Source organism: Mesoplodon mirus (genome assembly GCF_964341445.2).
Source record: "Mesoplodon mirus genome assembly, chromosome: 5".
Lineage (NCBI taxonomy): Eukaryota > Metazoa > Chordata > Mammalia > Artiodactyla > Ziphiidae > Mesoplodon > Mesoplodon mirus.
This window is the reverse complement of record NC_138980.1, coordinates 152,088,387-152,109,163: the sequence shown is the minus strand read 5'-3', so window position 1 is coordinate 152,109,163 and position 20,777 is coordinate 152,088,387. Positions and strand designations below refer to the sequence as shown.

The 20,777-nt window shown below is 40.7% G+C and overlaps 1 protein-coding gene across 1 annotated transcript in view; it reads right to left on the bottom strand.

Annotated features, from left to right (window-relative positions):
* The window catches only part of FYB1 (FYN binding protein 1), a 190,046-nt gene that overhangs the window by 85,692 nt on the left and 83,577 nt on the right, over positions 1 to 20,777 (bottom strand). Inside the window, exon 2 of the mRNA XM_082621955.1 lies at positions 12,243 to 13,398. Within this exon, the coding sequence (XP_082478081.1) occupies positions 12,243 to 13,371 (1,129 nt within the window). The 5' untranslated portion in view covers positions 13,372 to 13,398. The remainder of the gene's footprint in view (positions 1 to 12,242; positions 13,399 to 20,777) is intronic.

Sequence of the window (20,777 nt, the reverse complement as noted above, 5' to 3'; positions counted from 1 at the left end):
CAGCACTCAGCCACTCCCTCACTCCACTGAACTCTGTCTCCCCCAGAGCTGGCTGCACAAACAGAAACGGCAAACAGCCGAACTGCATCACCACTACCAACCTGTGCACCAACAAACAACCTCCAAAATTCAAGAAAAGCCAGCGCCAAGAAAGGAGAACTCTGTAGTGAACAAATAGTAGAACTCACACCTAAGAAGACAGTAATACTGCAAGAGGGATGCAAGGCGATGCTGCGTCTCAAAGAGGACCAAGTTGATGCTGTGATAATGAAAATCTTGTACGCTGTGTTGAAACAAAATAAACTATGATTTAAAGTCTGCAACAATTGGATGATGTTCTTACTAGAACTGATTGATACCTGAGGTGACTTCTGATGGCTGCCATCTATTACTCATGTATTTTTCAATGAGGTCTTTATTTGAACATTATCTCTGTTTCCCCTTTAATACATATTAAATTACTGCTAATGGTTTGAGTCTTCAGGATACACCAGGAACATTAAAAGTACATTATATGCATTTTAATTTAATCCTCACAATAACCCTATGACAGAACTGATTTCTTATTTCCGTTAACAGATGAGAAAACCGAGGCTTGGAGAGGCTAAGAACCCTCCTCGGGGTCCCACAGTAAGTAAGGGAGCTTGTACTAGATCCCGAGTCTCTCTAGCAACAAAGCAACTGCTCCGAACTCTCTCTGATGAGAAACAATTGTGTAAACACTTACATTTTTCAAAACAAAAAAGGCACTACTGTCTTTAGAATACATCTCACTTCTCATAGATCATAGGTGTTCACAGCACTTTCTGTAAGCTCACCTATCAACTTCACAGCGAGATTAAAAAGAAAGTTTCCAGCTTACAAAAATACAGTGACAAGCTTGAAAAAAATCTGTTTTTATCCATGCCACATCCATCCTCTCTTTTTATCATTAGGCTCACAAATGCAGGACTCTGTTTGCAGCATCGGAACTTGAGAGAGCTTTTCTCCAAACTCGAATAGCTTTGAACATCAACTAAACAGCATTACAGAGGAAATCTACCCTTTATTTTGGGACAAATGCCCAGCTTTCTTTTGCATTGGCTTAATTACTCTTAAGTACTATATGAACATAGGCCTATTTTGAAGATTAGTAACTTAATACACTAAATATTGTTAAAGAAAAAGATGAATGTTGTAACCAAGTGATGAGTTATATAGGTAGTGGGGTAACTAGGCCAGTACAGTTGCACTTGGGCGCTGATGAGATTCAGAGCATAGAAAAACCCAGTGCTTTTAACTCTGCTTATCCCCTGGCCCTCCTGCTCAGTCTCAGCGGAGGGGACCCTCCATCTCCAAGCATGGAGACCTCCCAAGGGAACAAGTACAGCCACCTTGGGCAGGACTGTGGGCTCTCCTGTCATCCTGTCCCCCGTCAATACAGTGGTAGTTCTTACAGTGATACACAATTATTCAGGTTTCCAAAGTCTGTTTATTTTAGCATTTACATTGTTTTTCCTTTGCCTTGAGTACCACCAGTTGTGCTAAATATGGCTTTTTAATTTGATGAATAGTAAGAATATGTGCCATGTGAAAAACACTGCTGAACTAACCTGAAGGCCACTACAGGGCAGAAGGGGAGAAAAGAAATGAAAGTGGAAGGGAATAGAGAGCAGAAAAAAGGAAGAAAGGAAAGAAAGGGAGAGAGTAGTGAGAGTCCTTGATTACAGGTGTTCTGTGGGGGAGATGGGGAGCACTACACGCCTCCAGGCTGATGGGCAGGGTGAGCTGGGGTGTACCAGCCAGCTGGTATGTACAATTTAACCATCAACTTTTAAAACACTCTAACTAGCTGAAGCCCTCTGAGGGTTCCAGATGCCCCTCAGTAACCCCTGGATGTCTTTGCAATCCATCAACGAACAGGTTAATGCCTGATATAACAAAAGACTTTCAGGACTCTGGCGCCAGCCACCCAGATGTTAGATATTTGAATAGCATCTTTGCACTTTCCCTAACTAAGCAAATTTTTAAGCTCAACCCCAGGATACTACTTGTTTGCTTAAAGAGATCACTCACTCATTTCCATGTTTGATATAATCACTAACTTCTAAGATCCTGTCTCAGTGTTACAGCATTTCTTTTGTTTTCAGGAAAATACCGCTGGTTTAGAGACCCTTCCTCTCCCCATCATCCCCTTTTCTCCTTCCCCACTGTAATAGTTCTCATAAATGGCAGTATTTCTCAACTGCGGTCAGGGAACAACTTGCATTAGAACCACTTGGTGATGTTGATAACTATTCCAGTTTCTGGGTTTCATCTCAGGCTTCTTGAACTAGAAACTTTGGGGGCATTCCTAAAGCAATTTAAAGTTTGAGAACTTTTCAAAGACTAAGGCCTAATTTTTATGTCCTCTGGATCCTTCTGAATACATATGACGTACACATTGTTGATCAGAGCCACTATTCATTTTGGTCATCTTTCTCTTTAGGACCCATTTAGTGTCACAATGATCATGAAGACATGTAAGAGACATTAGTTTGCATGGTTGTCCTTATATTAAGGCAAAAGTCTGAAAGCTTGCAAATCCCAGATCTGATAGAAGAAAACTGCTCTCCAGCACTCTTATTTTTAAAGAATCTCTGGTTATTAGGCACTGAAAATAGACAAAAGGATGAAACAACCTGACTCTCACACCAATTTGGAACAATTCAGTGTCTATATTTCTATCAGGGTAGACCAAACTCTCTTGGATGTATTCTATTCATCAGCATTTTGTTTCTAGTAATAAAATGGCTACCAATCACAATAAAAAAATAAAACCACTTCCACCCACTCCACTGGGCCATCCCATCCCACAAACTCCTTCCATTCTTAAAAGAGATGGTGAGGGCTTCCCTGGTGGCGCAGTGGTTGAGAATCTGCCTGCTAATGCAGGGGACACAGGTTCAAGCCCTGGTCTGGGAGCATCCCACATGCCGCGGAGCAACTAGGCCCGTGAGCCACAACTACTGAGCCTGCACGTCTGGAGCCTGTGCTCCGCAACGAGAGGCTGCGATAGCGAGAGGCCTGCGCACCGCGATGAAGTGTGGCCCCTGCTTGCCACAACTAGAGAAAGCCCTCACACAGAAATGAAGACCCAACACAGCAAAAATAAATAAATAAATTAATAAACTCCTACCCCCAACATCTTCTTAAAAAAAAAAAAAAAGAGAGAGATAGTGAAATGGCCTTTGAATAAGAAACTCCTGCTTATGTGCAAGGGAAGACACCAGCTGAGTTCAAGTGTTTGCGTTAGAGGCAGCTGAACTTTTCTGAATAAGAAAATGGAAAGTGTGTTCTCATTTTTCTTCGCCATTGAGAAGGAGGGGTCAAGGAAGTGAGGAAAAGAAAGAAGAAGGTGAGTCACAGTGCAGGGGACAGGAAGCTGAGCTGCAAAATGCACAGTTGCTTTTGAAGAACCGTGGTTGCCAGTGTTCCATTTTACATTCCTAGCCTCAACGCAATGTGAACTCCTGTCTCCACAGACCTTCACTGAAGTCTGTCACTCACGCACACAAATGCCTTCAGTGAGTGGTTTGCAGTGAAAGTTAAGGAAAATAGCCGGGTCTTGTTTGGGTGACTGAGGTACAGCACAATGTCAGGGGGGCAATTGCTAAACCAATCCAAGTTAGAAGCAGGAGCTGAAAGACAGAAATGACCTTGAGAATTCAAGCCACATGGTTATTCATTTATCTTCTGTGGGGACCATTAAATTTGTCCATGAAACATGGGCTAGCATTTGGAATGAACTTTATCCAGATTTTCAGAAGCACACTAGCAGCTTTTATTTATTTCCTACTTTAGCTTTTCCATTTCAAAATCATGTTGACACATGTAATTAGCCATGTTTTCTTAGTAGTTTAGAATCAGCAACCTCTTTGATCCTCATGCCTTCATAAAGCTCAGCATTTTCTGTGGGTTTTACTCTTAGGCTTCATTGTCCCCAAAGAAAAGAGATTTGTGGTGATGGTGGGGAGGGATGGAAAAAAATAAGATTTTTAAAAAGGAACCATAGGTTAGAAGATGAAAATGAAGAAGAAAACAAGAAAATAGGAGGGAGACAGATGGTTGGGGAGTAGTAGACTCTCATTTGCAAGTTTGAGTGGCACAGGAATGTTTTTGTTCCTCCAAAATTTACACGAGACCTAATCACTAATGTGATGATATTTGGAGGCAGAGCCTTTGGGAGGTAATTATGTCATCATGAGAGTGGAGCCCTCATGAATGGGATCAGTGCCCTTATCAAAGAGACACCAGAGAGCTTTCTAGCTCCTTCTGCCATGTGAGGACACAGAGAGAAGACAGCCATCTATGAAACAGGAAGTGGGTTCTCACTAGACGATGAATCTCTCGGTGTCTTGATCTTGGACTTTCCATCCTCCAGAATTGTGACAAATAAATTTGTGTTGTTGCAAAGCCACCAATCTATGGTATTTTTGTAATAGCAGGTTGCACTGACTAAGATACTACTGTACTTTTTAATAGTTCACCCAAGGTCCATTAGATAATCACTCGGAGTCAGTGGAAAAGGTAGGCGTTCCTAAGTGGTAGACAGAGATGTAGCAGAAGATAGTGATCTGGAAACGTCATCTGGTTGCACTCTACTCAGCCAGAGCACAACTAACTTCTCCTCCTGAGGACTAAGAACTCAAGCCTTCAGAGAAATCAAAGACAGCCTCTTAAAGAGTGAGATTTCCTGCTTGTCAAACTGTTCACATCAGGTCTAGAAAATTCTCTTTAATTTAGAGTAACGTGAATGACTGAAATGTATTTTATAGACTTACCTTATCCTCCTTTCATATAAAACAGCTTTTGAAAAAATGGCTGAGGAGCAAGTCAAGGCTATGTTGTGTGTGTGTGTGTGTGTGTGTGTGTGTGTGTGTGTGTGTGTGTAGCTTTACCCACTCTACATGAACCAGAAGCTAAAGGCTGGAAAGCAAGGAGAAGCCACACTCCAGACCCTCAGTAACTGAGAACACATGATGTATCTCAACTTCTTTAAGGTGACAATTTGGAAGAGAAATAGGAACTACTGCAGGATTTAAAAACAAACCACTAAAGACGGACTCTTTTGGGCGTTAATCTAGGCTTCCTTCTCCACCTAATAACAGTTGAACAACTTTCATTCCAGATGAGGGGAACAAATACTCAAACACACTTTGAATCTCTGTGATATTTATCTGCCTTGCCATTTTGCGGGAACAGATTTTCTTTTTTTTTTTTTTTTTTTGCTGTACGCGGGCCTCTCACTGTTGTGGCCTCTCCCGCTGAGGAGCACAGGCTCCGGACGCGCAGGCTCAGCGGCCATGGCTCACGGGCCCAGCCGCTCTGCAGCATGTGGGATCTTCCCAGACCGGGGCACGAACCCGTGTCCGCTGCATTGGCAGGTGGACTCTCAACCACTGCGCCACTAGGGAAGCCCGCGGGGACAGATTTTTGGCTGCCTGGTCGCAGAAATCCTATCACCACACAGGCTGCTTTGGAAAATCAGATGAGCTATCTTATTGCTCTAAGAATTATAAGAAAATCAAGAAAAGAGAGCAAGGGGTGTTATGTGGCAAGAACCTCCCTGTGCCCCTCTTTACCTCAACAGACCTACTGCCACCCCTGGAGAAACACCTGCCCAGAAGCCAGTAGCATGCTGGCAGAAAGAGCTGTCGTGGTGTGCAGAAGCACAGCTGCAGAGAGATGCAGACTTTTGTAACAAATACGAACAGCTGATTCGACAATGCAAGTTCTTACTCTGGGGAAAGAGAAACCTCACATGGGTTTTTGTTCAGACTTTTTTTTCTGCTGCCAGATGTCTCATCTTTGGTTGCTTTTTCCTGATGGTATCTATTGCTATCAGCTGTTCTAGATGTTTTTCTCTAGCTTGCTATGCCAGACAAAATGAAGTATAGTCTTTTTTCTTTAGTGGCAATTTAATGGAAGAGAAATAGGTTTCTTGTCTGTGTATTTACTAGTGGTTAATGTAGCAGTTACATTCTCCAGCATGTGGACTTTTTTCTCTTCCTTGTTTCTCATATATTGGAAGAACAAACAATCTAGTGCTCTAGATGTTTCTCTGGGCTTTAGAGCCATGCCACAACTATCATGATTGTGCTTACTCTAAAAGGCTAAAACATTTCCAGATATTTTTGTAAAATCAGGTAGCTGGATTTCTGCTCCTGAGGCATACTTTTTTTTTTTTTTTTTTTTTTTTTGCGGTACGTGGGCCTCTCACCGTTGTGGCCTCTCCCGTTGCAGAGCACAGGCTCCGGATGCGCAGGCTCAGCGCCCACGGCTCACAGGCCCAGCTGCTCCGCGGCATGTGGGATCTTCCCGGACGGGGGCACAAACCCATGTCCCCTGCATCAGCAGGCAGACTCTCAACCACTGCTCCACCAGGGAAGCCCCTAAGGCATACTTTTGCTCTTCTAATAACTGAAGTTGTTCTTGTGTTATAAAAGTTAATTCATTTTGTTTTGAGAATAAAACACATATGCACAAAGAGGTACTTTTTGCATATGAACTCATCATATTCAGAAACAGTTGTCATCAGGGGAAAAAAGGAGCCTTCAATGGCAAATGACTATTCTGGAATTCCAATTCTTAAAAAAAAAAAAAAAAGGTTTTATTTGGCTTGAATTGGAAATTATTTTAGCAGATTATATGAAGCAAGGCATCTCCTGCCCAGTAACTGGACTGAATTATAACACGTACATTTGTCCCAATCTTCCTATCTAATGCTTTTCTTTAAAAAAATTTTTATGTGTAAGCACAATTGAAAGTAAATCAGGAGAAGCTTTCAGGTATTTGATTACTTGACTCATATGTATTTTTATTTGACTCTTAGATGTGACTTTCTTTTTCACCCCCTTCCCTCCTCAAGTAAATTGCAATTTCATTTTAATGCTTTTACCTCTAAGGGTTGCATGCCTGTTTTTTTCCAGTTTTATTGAAATATAATTGACATACAGTACTGTATAAGTTTAAGGAGTCTACAGAAACATAATAATTTAACTTATATACTGCATGAAAAGATTACCAAAATAGGTTTAATGAACATCCATCATCTGAATATGGCTAAAAATTAAAGAAATAGAAAAAAAGTCTCTTCTTGTGTGAGAACTCTTAGGATTTACCCTCTTAACAACTTTGCATGCCTATTTTAAGAATTAAATAATGTTGATAAAAATTTTTATATATTAAATCATCTCATATGCATTTTATACATTAAGGGTAAGTTAGCCACTGTAAAACAAAATATGCCTTTATATTACAAGTGGTCATAGCTTCTTTGATCTAGCGCATGTTACAAACGTTGATATAATGCCAGTTGGTTGGGCAATATTTCCAAATTTTCCTTTGTAAGTGGCTGAAAAATATACCGACTTCTAGCCTCTTGATCACAGGAAGAGTTATTATTACATCAGGGTAAATCATGGCATGTTGCTCCAAATGGGGTTTACAGAAATTTCTCTTCTCATAGTTAAGAAAACAATAGTCTGTCTTACAGGCCTGGTGAATATCACTGTAAGGAAACTTTTTCCTGTAAATTAAATAATAAGTGTGGTTTATCATGTCAAAATTAATATTAAAAGACTAGCTGGTGCCCAGGCCGTTAAGAAAGAATTTTGATGGCCCAACTGAGCGCCCGGCAAGAAACCAGGAACCTCAGTATGCTGAGGGGAATTTTCAGTGGTGACAGTGGCCCTGAAGAGGGGGAATCTGCCTTCCGCAGGGGTCAGTTCAGTGGTCCTTTCCTTTTCCTGGCTCATCTGCCTAGTCAGTATTTGAATTCTCTCTTAGTCCAAGTATCAACTGATTGGCTGTTAAAGGCTTAAAATATGACTGCCCTCAGGGATTTGCAGGTTAGTGGAGGTCAGATGCTATCAACAGACTGAGTGAAGCCCGCATGGGGTAGCTGGATCTCCCCCTAGCCCCTTCTTGATTGTGTCCTGAAGACTCCTCAGAATAGGAAACTTGGGGAGGGGATAGGGAGCAGTCATCCAAGTGTCCATGACCAGTGAGCACAGTCCAGAGGATACGAAACACAGCTCTCAGTGGGCACTCAAAGACACATGAGTTTCCTCTCTGCCATCTTGCTGCCTGCCTTGTGAAGGGGTGAACCTATGGTCCCTTTGGAAATACTGCTGACTCCTGGATTATAACTGAAATATTTAGTTGGTATTAAATAATGAGGGAGGGGCTTACAGGATGTCCCTCCTCCAATTCTCAAATAAAATAGGAAAAACAAAATAAGGCAAGATAAACATTATCCCGAACTCACTGGGAGCCATGGCACAAGCAAAGGAAAATAACTGCATTAAATGAACTTCAAAAATTAGTGGCTAAGGGAAGAAACAGAAGAGTCTGGTGCCACAGGAGGCAAGTGAAGCTTTCCACTTGTTCCCCAGGCTAAGAAGCAATACGGGGGGCAGACAGTGGTCCTAGGAAGACCTGTGGATTCTCCCTAATACATGTCAGGTTGGAGAAGTGGACTCAGAGGTGATGAACAGCCTGGGGAAGGTCAAGGCAAAACCTATAGCATGAAAGCCCTACATACCACAACAGGATCTTCCCAGAGACAAAGGGGGAATGAGCTGCCATGGTTGGCCTTGTCCTGGTACAGGGCTCTGAACGAGATGTCAGAAAATGGAACAGCATTCAGGTCCCCAGCAAGGACTGCCCTCAAGACCAGCACAGCTAACCTTCATTTTACAAATGAGGGGATTAAAAGCAATACTCAGAACTCAAATCACAGCTCTGAAGGGAAGACAAATTTATCACACTGGATTAGAGTGAGTAGATGCGTTTGTCATCCATCAGCCAGATGAAAAGGAGTGGTGGGCCCTCCTTATACATGGAACAGAAAATCTCTGAGAGCTAAGAGGAATATTATCTCAGAAAATACTGGTGATAAAATGATTGACACAGATACATCTTGGCTGTTTTTAAATCTTAAAGACAGAGATTTCTTTGGGAATCTAGACAGAAAAGCAAATCATTTTCAAAGTAATTGCTAAGTTATAAAGAGTATGAATACTAAATTCTGATTAAATGATTTTGGTGGGAGGACAAATCTGAGCAACTAACAAGAATATATTATTTCTATGCTCCAAATAAATAATGTTAAACAGACTGGTCTTTGTTTACATGGAGCTTATAGTGGTATTTATAGTAAAACAAAAAATGACGTGTTTTAACCAAAGGACAGAGAAAGGGAGAAGAATGAAGATTCTTTGGGTTTCACTTATGCTTTACTTTTTATCTCATAATATCCTATGTTTCAAGAGAGGGACCATAGCAAGGAGGGTGGCAAGGGGGGACACAGGCTCTGAAATCAGAGAGACAGGAGGACCAGCCCTGTCTTTGCCTAGTCATATTATGGCCTTGGGCAAGTCACCTAACCTCTCTGAGCTTTAATTTCCTCATTGAATTCCCATTTCATTGGTTTCTTGGGAGGAATAAACAGGGGTAACATGTATCTAATATGTAACAAGTCTTCAATAAATGATAAGCACCCTTAATGGCTAATATATTGGACAGAGATGATAAAAGATGGAAGGTAGATCTGGGGAAGACGTTTAAGGAATTAGATGTGAACCTGGAAAGGAAGGAACCATGTAGAAGCCTAAGAAAAAAGTTCTAGAGTTTTGAAAATCTACAGAGTTACTAGGTGAAGCTTCAGTTAATTTGAATACTATTATACACTTTCAAATTCTGGTATTTTTTTTAACCTTTCTAAATGGAGTACTAAATTACTCAGTATGGTTTAGGAAAAATAGCAATGGTAGGGTTAGGAGTCAGCAGACCTGACTACTAAGAAATCCTCTGTGTTCAGAAAGTAAATGCTCATTTTGTGACACATATACAAGGTTATTTTCTGTAGCATTGTTTGGAAGAGCAAAAGTTTGGAAACAATAGAAATTGCTAAATCAATTAGGTGAGTCATCCATTTACCTGAATATCATGCAGCTCTAAAGAATATTCAATAACCTCTTATTAAAATGTGGAAAGATAGACAGGAATTTTATTTTCATTTTTAAAAAGGAAGGATCAAAGCATTGTATATAGTATTTTACTTATTGAGGAAAAAGCAAGGAGATTAATATCTATATTTATATTTGCTTGTGTAAACGCAAAGAAACTTTGGACAGATATACAAATTAAGAAGAGTGGTTTCTGTGGAGCAGAGGCTGAGAAGACCCAGGAAATGGTGGAGACGGACTAAAGTACCTTTTACTCTATATCATTTTTGAGCCAGGTGTAAATTTCTATTTAAAAAATAAGTTAAAAATTTAAATGCTTTAAAAAAAAAGTGAATGCTGTAAAGGGGTGTTACTCAGAATTTAAAGTTATGAATCAGATTGCTTTATCCTGACACCAACCAGATTAAGAAGATTGAGTTTTGATTTGTGGAAGAGGTGGATGAAGAGGGAACAGGGTCCACTTTGAAGCATAATATATATCGAGGGATCAGAGGGTGGAGGTAGGGTACATGGATGAGAGGATTTAGAATCTAAACTGTGTTATGGGGCACATGAGCAGTGGGGAGGCATGTCAGGATGGGGACAGGGTTGCAAGGAGGAGGAGAGAGAGGGCAAGGATCAACTTGGCTTCCTAAGCAGTTTTGCCTGAGTCTCTTGGAGCTATACTGTACTGAAAATCAGCTCAAGGCTGACCTTGCCAGGACTGCAGAGCCAAAAGAGGACTTCACTGGCATTTCAATAGCACAACAGCAGCCATCTGGGTACTACCACTCAAACCAGGTAGTGGAGTGTAAATAAAGATGGAAGACGTGGAAGAAAACTCTCAAGGATTTCCGCTTCACATCAGGACAGTTTCCTTGGCATGAACTCAGAGCCATAAAATGGAGGTTATGATAGTTAATTTTTTACCTGAGGCACAGAACTATGACAGGGAATTAAGAAAGGGTTTTTTTAGAAGGTTTCAGAAAAACAACATTTCTCAGTTATGGCCCGGTATTAAAACAAGAAGGTGACATATGAGGATACAATAAGTGTAACAGGCTAACTCTTTCTAGAAGACAGGTGATCACGGGGTCATTCAAAACTTGCTTTCTACGAGACCGATTAATGGGGGATTTGATTCCTAACATGTTGGTTGACACCGAGAATATTGGTCTCAGGAAGATGACATGTTGTGAGATGCTTCTACAGAGCCGAAATAAAAATGAACTACCTTTCTACCCAGAACTGCTTTAATTAGATCACACTTTCATAAGTAAAAAATATATATAGTTGTGGTGTGGTCACTCGTAAGTATCCTTTTTCCTTTCTCACTATAAACAATGGTTGTATATTATTTGCCTAAAATATTAATCATTTCAAGCATAAGTGAGCTTCTTTCATTACTATGAGGATTACAAATCTTTACCAAGTCATTCAGGATCAACTTTTAGCATGTGCCATAGTATGGTGGTAACATCTCTGGTAGAAAATTAAACTATTTACCCAGGAGGAAAATAATGTATCCCTTGGTCTGGCTTATTATCTTAGTTATGTACTACTTTATGAATCAGAAATGTTCAGAAAAATTTATGCTGATGGAGCAATAGAAAACAGGTGAAATATAAAACAGTAAGTGCCATTTCACAAGAGTCCTGTGCATCTCTTATTTGAATATCGGGCTTAGGAGACCTATGATAAATTTGTGGACATTTAAAATCATTTGGAAAAAGGTTTCTCAACCTCTGTACCATTGACATTTTGGACTGGATAATTCTTTGTTGGGCGGGGCTGCTCTGTGCATTGTAGGATGTTTAGCAGCATCCCTGGCCTCTACCCGCTAGACGCCAGTAGCACCCTCCAGCCGTGACAGTCAAATGTCCCCTGGGCATCCACCACTGTCTTAGAGGTTTGCTCACCTTCTAACTCCTTTGTGGTAGTAGAGGGAACACACCTCAGTCTCATTCAACAGAAATGAGACCCAACAAAGGAAGTAAAAGAAATGGTTAACATTAAGCAAAACCACTTGGCAATCAAATGGATGTATTTCTCCCCACGCCCCCAAATCAGCCCCCCAAGGCACTTCCTCACAGAATGCTGACCTAAAACTAAGGATTTCACACCAGAGGAAAAAAATGCCAAACAAAAGTCGTCATACACACAGGAGTACCGGTGACGGCATCGTTCCTTGTTACACATTTTTCCCTGGAAGCTAGAACACCCTCTGCTGGGATAAAAACATGTGCAATAGCAAATGAGAAAAGAACTCACTGCTTCCACAAGCGGCTTTCCGGAATTTCGTCAGGTCAACGTGCGGCGGTCTGCTGGGTTTTTGTGGAGGGGGGCCCAGGGTAAACAAGGAGGGCAGGGGTTTCCGCTTGGGGGTGGCTGAATTCTGGTCCTCCTTTTCTTGACTTGAGCCCCAGGGCCCTGCCATTGTCCGCTTCGAAGGTGTCTTCAGGAACTTGGCAGAAGCGGCCCCAGAGGCCGGCTCTTCCGGATTCATTTGGCTCAGGAAGACGTTCTTAGCAGCATCTACCTTCCTATCGTCTCTTCTTTCTTCAGCATTTTTGGAGAGGCCTGGGGCCCCTCTGCTTGCAGCAGGTTTCAGAACGACTCCAGGAAAAGGAAAACTGGACGTCTCGCCTCCACGCTCTTTATTCTCTATATTGTCCCTGGCTGGTTTCAAAGGCCCCGATGTGGCCTTGGCTCCCAGGGCGGCTGGTGGGCCTTTCTGTTGAGCCACAGTCTTGGTGGGGCTTTCGTCTTCCTGGGGGTCTTCTGTATTCAGGGATGGCTTCTGGCCGAAGATGGGTTTGGGGAAGAGAGGCTTGGGGTCCTGATCTTGTGAGGCTGACATAAACTTGCCTTTAGCCCCAGCCAGCTTTGGGAAGACTTGCTTCGGTTCATTTTCCTGGGCTGGATGATTTGACCCCGGCTTGGGGCCTGGTGGCTTAAAGTCACGGTCTTGGTTTACACTGTGAGGTGAAGGCTTATTCCCAGGAGGCCGGGGAACCGCAGGTTTGGAATCTTCTTTGTGCAAGTTGATGGCCTTGGGGCCTACAGGTTTCAGAAATCCCGGTTTCACCTCGGGGTCTCTGGTGGCCGAGTTAGCCTGGGGTCCAAACCTGGGACCCACTCCAGTCGGCTTTAGAAATGGAGGTTTGGGCTCCTTGTCAGGCTTTTCCTCAGAAGAAGGTTTCACCCCCAGAGGGGGCTTTGGGGACCCAAACTTGGGCACATTGCTCAGTCCTGCAGGAGGGCTGGCATTTCCTTGGTTGTTGAATAAGTTCTTTTTGGCCTGTACTCCCGAAGGAGAGTTTTGGCCCGGGACCTTGAAGGGCCTGCTGCTGACCGAGACCTCCTCCATGGGGTTGCCCCCTGTGTTAAACTTCTCCATGAGAGACTTCACATTTGCTTTCCCATCCTGCAAGCACAGGGAACAAAAACTCACTGAGAGCCCAAAGTCTCACTTGCACAATTTAAAGTACTACACCTCAAAGGGTTTCCTGGTTTGAGGCCTGCAGCGCCACTGATTGGTTCGTGATCTATTGTAACATGTATCTTCCTCTATGGCAAAATAAGTTGTGAGAATTTGTTGAAGGGGGAGGGCTATGATACTTAGACTTTTTTTTTTGGTTGTCTTAGACTGACTTGCTTTTTGTTGTTGTTGTTAAGTCACAGCTTATATTTTCCTCTTTCCTCTCACTGGTTCTCTCTCTTGTTGGATTTACTCTGAACTTGGTATTTATGTGTTTTGGTAAACTTGAAAAACTATGAAAGTGACTAACAAATGACCTCTTCCATATTTTATAGCTGAGTCTCTTAAATAGAAACTGCATTTAAAAAATGAAAGCAAGCTCTTCTGTAAATCTGGGTTGCATGCTTTACACGGCATAGCCACGTTTGACATTTCTGTGTTTGCAAGCCTGTTCTTGTTCCCACCTACATTTAAGGTCCATCTGTTTGCTAACAGGGAGATGTGGCAGAAAAACCCACTCATTTTTATACACAAGCAATAAAGTGAGTTTTTCTACTTATTGATACATATTTAGTGTAAATGATTCAACTGGAACCAGACTAGCAGGCAGACTGCGCTCATTTCTAAGAGGCATAGTCTGGAGCACACAGGGAAGGTGACAAGGAAAGAGCAGGGACAGCCCGGAAAATCTCATTTCCAGATGCTGGTTTCTCCAGTCTCTGTCCCCCTGGTCTAGAATTAGGGTATTACCTAGTAAAGAGGGCGGGCAGCCACCTTTCTCTGACTATAATCCCATGTAACCTGTAAGAATTCATGGTGGGTTTGCTTTTTCTCTCAAAAGCCAGTAGTTGAACCTTTCTAGTTCTTTTAGGAATATTTGAAAATCTGAGGCTTAGAAAAAAAAAAATCACAGGTAGCCACAACAGTTTCCATTTTTTGCTTTAAAATTCACCTAGAAAACGTTTTCTTACTCCCTATCCCCACCTGTCATCGCCAAGCGTATTTCTTCTCTCAAGGCCCCACTCAGATACCACAAAACCAGATCCTGTCTGGCTGGGAAGAATTGCTCCCTCCTCTTGACTCATGTAGCACAGCAGGCCCTGCTACAGGCCCCTGTATTACTTCCTTTCCTAATAATAAGAACCACCGTTGAGCACGTAAACACATGTGCTTGATTCTGAGCCAGGCAGGTTATCTATGTCGCCTCATCTCATTCTTTTGGATGATGGCATTATTTAACTCCATGTCACAGGAAAGAGGATTGAGGTTGAAACTGCAGGAGGACATCATGTAAGAGCATGGGAACTTGGTTGGAATCCTAGTTGATTAGCAGGGCCTCAGTTGCACAATCTGTACAATGGGGATAATAGAGCATATCTGCCAGGATTGTCACGTGTGTTAGAGATAGAATTTGTAAAGTGCCTGCCTGGCCCTCAGCCTGGGCTCAATGTAAGGAAACTATTATTATTAGAAACGTTAAGTAGCATATTCAAGGGCTCACAGCCAGGAACTGTGAGGACAGGGATGCAGACTCAGGTCTGTCTCGGGCTCCAAAGTCCAGAAACTGTCTCATTCCCCTTTGTATAGAACCCTCGGGATTCTAATATATTTGGGAAATTGTTCAGCTTGGCACTGAGATGAATACTGTGAATGGTGATTTTAAAAGAAATGGTCCCTTCAGCAAGAGTTTCTCTCCATGCCAAACTATAGTCTTTCAGGACTGGGGTAAGCAACCTAGGCAGGAGGCGAAAATGAGGTGAAAGGAACAATTTCCAGCTTGGTTTTGCTTCTTTAATTTACTACCCTGTATCCAAGTTGCTAAAAATATCTTGTTTTCTACCTTGCCTCCCTTGACCATTTTTTTTATCCCCATGATGTTCTCAAATCTTCAAGTAATCCCCAGAGGTAATAGGCAGGAAGGCAGCAGAACCAGGGAGAGTTTGGGTGCTGGCAGAGGGAACAGGTGAAGACAGATCCTACCCTGTGCCTCCTGGGAGATCATAGGTGCAAAGGATTTTAAACCTTAACACAAGATGCGTAAAAAAAAAATCAATACAAAAATTTGCTCCCCACCTGGAAGAAAGTCTGTCTCTAGGGAAGAATCTTTTATTCTAGATTCACTCTATATTTTGTAATTTATATTCTAGATCTACAATTTAGTCCAGAATAAGAGGCTAGAGAGTAGAGTGGTTAAGAGCATAGACTAGGGAGCCAGGTTTTGAGTCTGACCAGCTATTTACTGTAATGTGAGGTATATAAGCTCCCTGGGCCTCAGTTTGCTCACCTCTATTAAGGGAATAAAGAGTCGTGTCATAGGGCTTTAAAAGAAATCAATATCTGTAAGGCACTTTAAAGAATGCCTGGAACCTGGGAGGGTTTCCTATTTTTATAAAGAAAGTGAAATGTATAACTGATTCACTTTGTTATAAAGCAGAAACACACCATTGTAAAGCAATTATACTCCAATAAAGATGTAAAAAAAAAAAAGAAAGTGAAGACCTAGAAATTATCTATTCTACCTCTCTCACTGCATTGGTGACAAAACAGAAACTAAAGGATTTAAGTGATATCCTATTTAGTCACAGCAACTTCACAACCTGGATTTCATGGGGGGAAATCCATGAGACACACTAACACATTGTCAAACTGCACACCCTGGTTTTAGTTCAGAAAATATGGAAGTGGTTGATTTGGAATTTAAGTCCCAGATGCCAACTCAAAACCAGGAGGCAGTGCAGTATCATGGTTAATAGCTACGTCTCTGAAGTCATTGACTTGGTTTCCAGCCTTAACTTTGCTACTCACTAGCTGTGTGATCAAGCAAATTACTTAACCTCTCTGAAACTCAGTTTTCTTTACCTATAAAATGAGAATAATGAGTACCTATTTGTCACCGGGTTTTGTTTTTTAATTAGGATTAAATGAGTTAATGCATGTAAAGTTCTTAGATCAAGAATTGCATGTAATATACATCCAAGGATTGTCTGCCATCATGATTTTTTTTTGAATTCACTAGTCACATAACATCATTTCTCCAGGTGACCAAATTCTGAAGTTACAATCATTAATGTTACGTCTTAATTTTAAATTAATATGACTGAAACAAACATACTGCTGGATAACATTATAGAATTTATGATGTTTGAGTTTGGTTTCCCCCACTCTGAAACTTTCAACTGTATGTTGAAAGACAGGGAAAGAAAGAGCCACAGGTTCCTATGTGGGACACATTGAAGAAACAGTAACAGCATCTGAACTTACTAATATGTCTCATAAATCAATAGCCTGAACTCTACAACTATTTAATCTCTTATACTGACTGCTTAGCTTTAGAGGTTTTTAGTTGTTACAACTCTTAATAAGTTTATCAGATAAAATTTTCAACACCCAGATTCGCCCTTAATCTTAATAGCTAGATTTCTTTCTTTATGATAATGATAGAAAGGCAAAAATGATTAAAATTTTTTTGACATTCTCTCATTTCATTCCACTTTCTAGGGCTCTTTTTACTCTAAAAAAGTTTAAAAGAGGGTAAGAGCAATGTATTTCATGAAAAAGGGAAAAGTAAGCCTGCTCTAAACCCTGACCCTCCAAGCCCTCATGCCCCAGTTCTATGGGGATCTTAAATACTGACTTATCAGTACAGTACAAGTTCATGTCTATTGTTCTGGAATAATTATTAATAATGCTCCCTTTCACTCTCAAAATTGACCTACTTTAAACAATAAATTACATGGTGAACTTACCCAGTTCCTCTCTAGGGTCAGTCAACCACTGTTATCAGTTTGTTATGTATATTTCTAACTGTGCATATACAAATATATAAAAATAAACACACACGCACATCCTTTCTGTCCCCGCCTTTTGCACAAATGGAAACCCCTGCTTGGCACCTTGCTTTTTTCCTGAACTGATACTAAGTTGCTACACACCAGCTCAGCTGGATGTGTGATCAGCAGCCACTCTGATTGCTTGGTGCCTGTACAATTCCAGCTGTTAAATATTTTCAATATTAATTCTCCTTTTTTCCCCTTGATAATTGGATCCATATCAGTGCATATTATTTGCACCATCTCTTAAAAATAGACTTAATTTCTTTATTTTTTACAACAGTTTTAGATTTACAGAAGAATTCAGAAGATAGTACAGAGAGTTCTCACATAATTTACATCCAGTTTGTCCCTTACTAACCTCTTACATTAATTTGCAGGAACTCTTTAACTTTTAATGATTTAAAGATCGGGCTTCTGTTTATTCTTTTTTTTTTTTTTTTTTTTGCTGTACGCGGGCCTCTCACTGTTGTGGCTTCTCCCGTTGCGGAGCACAGGCTCCGGACGCACAGGCTCAGCGGCCATGGCTCACGGGCCCAGCCGCTCCACGGCATATGGGATCCTCCCAGACCGGGGCACGAACCTGTATCCCCTGCATCGGCAGGCGGACTCTCAACCACTGCGCCACCAGGGAGGCCCTGTTTATTCTTAAGAAGAGGCATTTCACAATCTAGGAGATCTCAGAGTTTAAGATATTTAAGTAAAACAAACATTTTATCTTGAAATTTACTTGAAATTTATTTTCCAAATTTATTTGAAGCAAATTGTTATTAATTCCAGCTGTTAATGAGTTTGTGCAGATCTTTCTCCACTTATGATAGTTACATCCAGATAAACCCATTGTAAGTTGAAAATATCCTAAATAGAAAATGCATTTAATACACCTCACCTACCAAGCATCATAGCTTAGCCCAGCCTACTTTAAACGTGCTTAGAATACTTACATTAGCCTATAGTTGGGCAAAATCATCTAACAAAAAGCCTATTTTATAATAAAGTGTTGAATACCTCAGGTAATTTATTGAATACTGTACTGAAAGTAAAGCAGGATGGTTGTATGTGTATGGAATGGCTGCAAGTATATGGGTTGTTTACTCTCATGATTGCGCAGCTGACTGGAAGCTGTGAGCATCACGAGAGAGTATCGTACCACATATTGCTAGCCTGGGAAAAGATCAAAATTCAAATTTCGGTTTTTCGTAGATGCATATTGCATCATTATAACGTTGAAAAATCCTAAATCGAACCATTTTAAGTCAGAGAACGTCTGAACAATGTTTGGCCAAAACTACTCCCGTGCATTGCTCTATAATTATACAGGTGTAATTGTAGAGAAGCTGTTGACAGAAATGAATTTCCTTTAGCCCCCATGTTTTCCCCTTCCTCAGAATTATATATCTTCAGTAACATAAACTTAACATGCTTTTCACAGTCCCTGGGAAGATGCAAAAATGCTTTAGCTATATCCTCTGTACTTCTAGTTCACAACTCCAGATTCCAGAGAATCTTTTTTGCTTTCAGCAACTTACATAAGGGCAATAAATCAAGTACATACTTAAACAAAGGCTGAGATGGCATTTAGGAGAGACATCAAGAAACTGCACATCAAGAAAATGTTTTCTTTTGCAGCTAGTTCATCTACATATTTTCATATGGAAAATTAATAACATTGGTAACTGGATTTTGTTTGGTTTTAAATATATCCTGAGCATTAGGTTAATCCAGCGGTTCTCAAACTGGGGTAATTTTGGCAATGTCTGGAGACATCTTTGATTGAAATGGCCGACTGAGAAAGTGCTCTTGACAACTAGTGAATAGAGGCCAGGGCTGCTGCTAAACATCTTACAATGCCCAGGACAGACCCCGAAACTAAGAATTATCAGTCAAAATAGTGCTGAGATTGAGAATCCCTGAACTAATCCTCTTGCTCCTGAATAACTGGAAACATCTTACCAGAAATTCTGCTTTTAATTTTTATAATGTAATACACTCTAAAACCTACAAGTAACTGTAGAGAAACTAATAATACAAAAGACTATCACTAGATTGTTTTCAAAATTCCTTGTCTTTGAAAGTCTCATCTTTGTAAAGTTTCATTTGTAAAGCACAAAAGAAATAAAACACCCATGAATCGCGGGTAACTAATGAATTTAAAATAACTTTGAGCCTAATTTTACCTCCTTAATATGTGTTAGTGTCACTTTTGTAATTAAAGCATGAGGAGAATGAACCACTCTTATGGATGCTGTTATTCTTTCCTAAATAGAGCCCAAGGAATAAGAGAAGAAAATGATTTCACTTGATTGTATCTAATGCTTTTAATCATGAGGGAGTTGGTAAATAACAATAGTTTGTCCAAACTGGTCTCTTTCTCCCTCTATCTCTCTGACTCTCCTTGTTCTTTCTTTCTTTCATCGTTGATCAATTTTACCATTTGTAGGTTTTCTTTTTTTTTATTGCTATGTTGAGATAACATGTCAATACTCATGATTTATTTGGTCTGAATTGCTAGTGCTTCTCATGGAACAAAATTAGTTCCTACCACTGCCACCACTGTCCAGAACAGAACCCCAGGTAGAGCAGCATTGGTGGCATCAGGGTGCAAGGAGATGCATATGTAGTGGGAAAATGTTCCAGGAAGCCTGCCCTAGTCCTGCTCAGCACGGGTGGAAGAGGAAAGAAGGCAGGTGAGGGTGGCATGCTGCACGGGAGAACACAGCTTCTGCTGAGATGATGGCTCATGTTATTCAAATTTAGGATCCACTCAGCCCAGGATTGACCAGAGGTATAGCAAAAAGACAGAAAAGATAGTTCTTCTGTTAAGCCAGATAAATTTACCATCCTTGAGGTAGGAAGCAGGCTGGTGAAAATTTGGAATAGACTCAAGCAGTTCAAATTTTCATAGAACAATAGTAATATTTAGCATCATGAATTTATATTGCCTAGATTAAAGAAAATAAAACAACAGATATATTCCTCATGACCAAACCAAGCCCTCCTCCACTTTCCAACACACACACACACACACACACACACACACACACAGTGATAAGTTGTCTTTTCTCTTCAAAGTGACTTGATCTGCTATACCCAGTAAACTTGGAAAAGGGATTTTTTTTGGGGGGGGGGATTATTTTAGTCCGAAAATAAATTTTCTTAAAACTTCTATTGTTAGAAATTATGTAATAAAACTATTTTAATTATTTTTGGTTGTCAAGATAGAGTTAATGGTTGAAAATACAGTACTTATGACAATGCTTCACAAGATAGTAGATGGCAAGCTCCACTCTAGACGCTGAAACTGCAGTAACTTTTTTTCATCCCTGTTAACACTGTCTAAATATTTAGGTACTTAATGAATCATAATTTATGTATTTAATGTGTGTTCTCTGTTTTCTTAAGGAGATGTAAAAGCAGGGACCTGGTTTTATTTTCTTCCTCAAAAACCTCCCTCTGCCACCCCCTACCCAAATAAGCACTCCCATAATGCCTGCA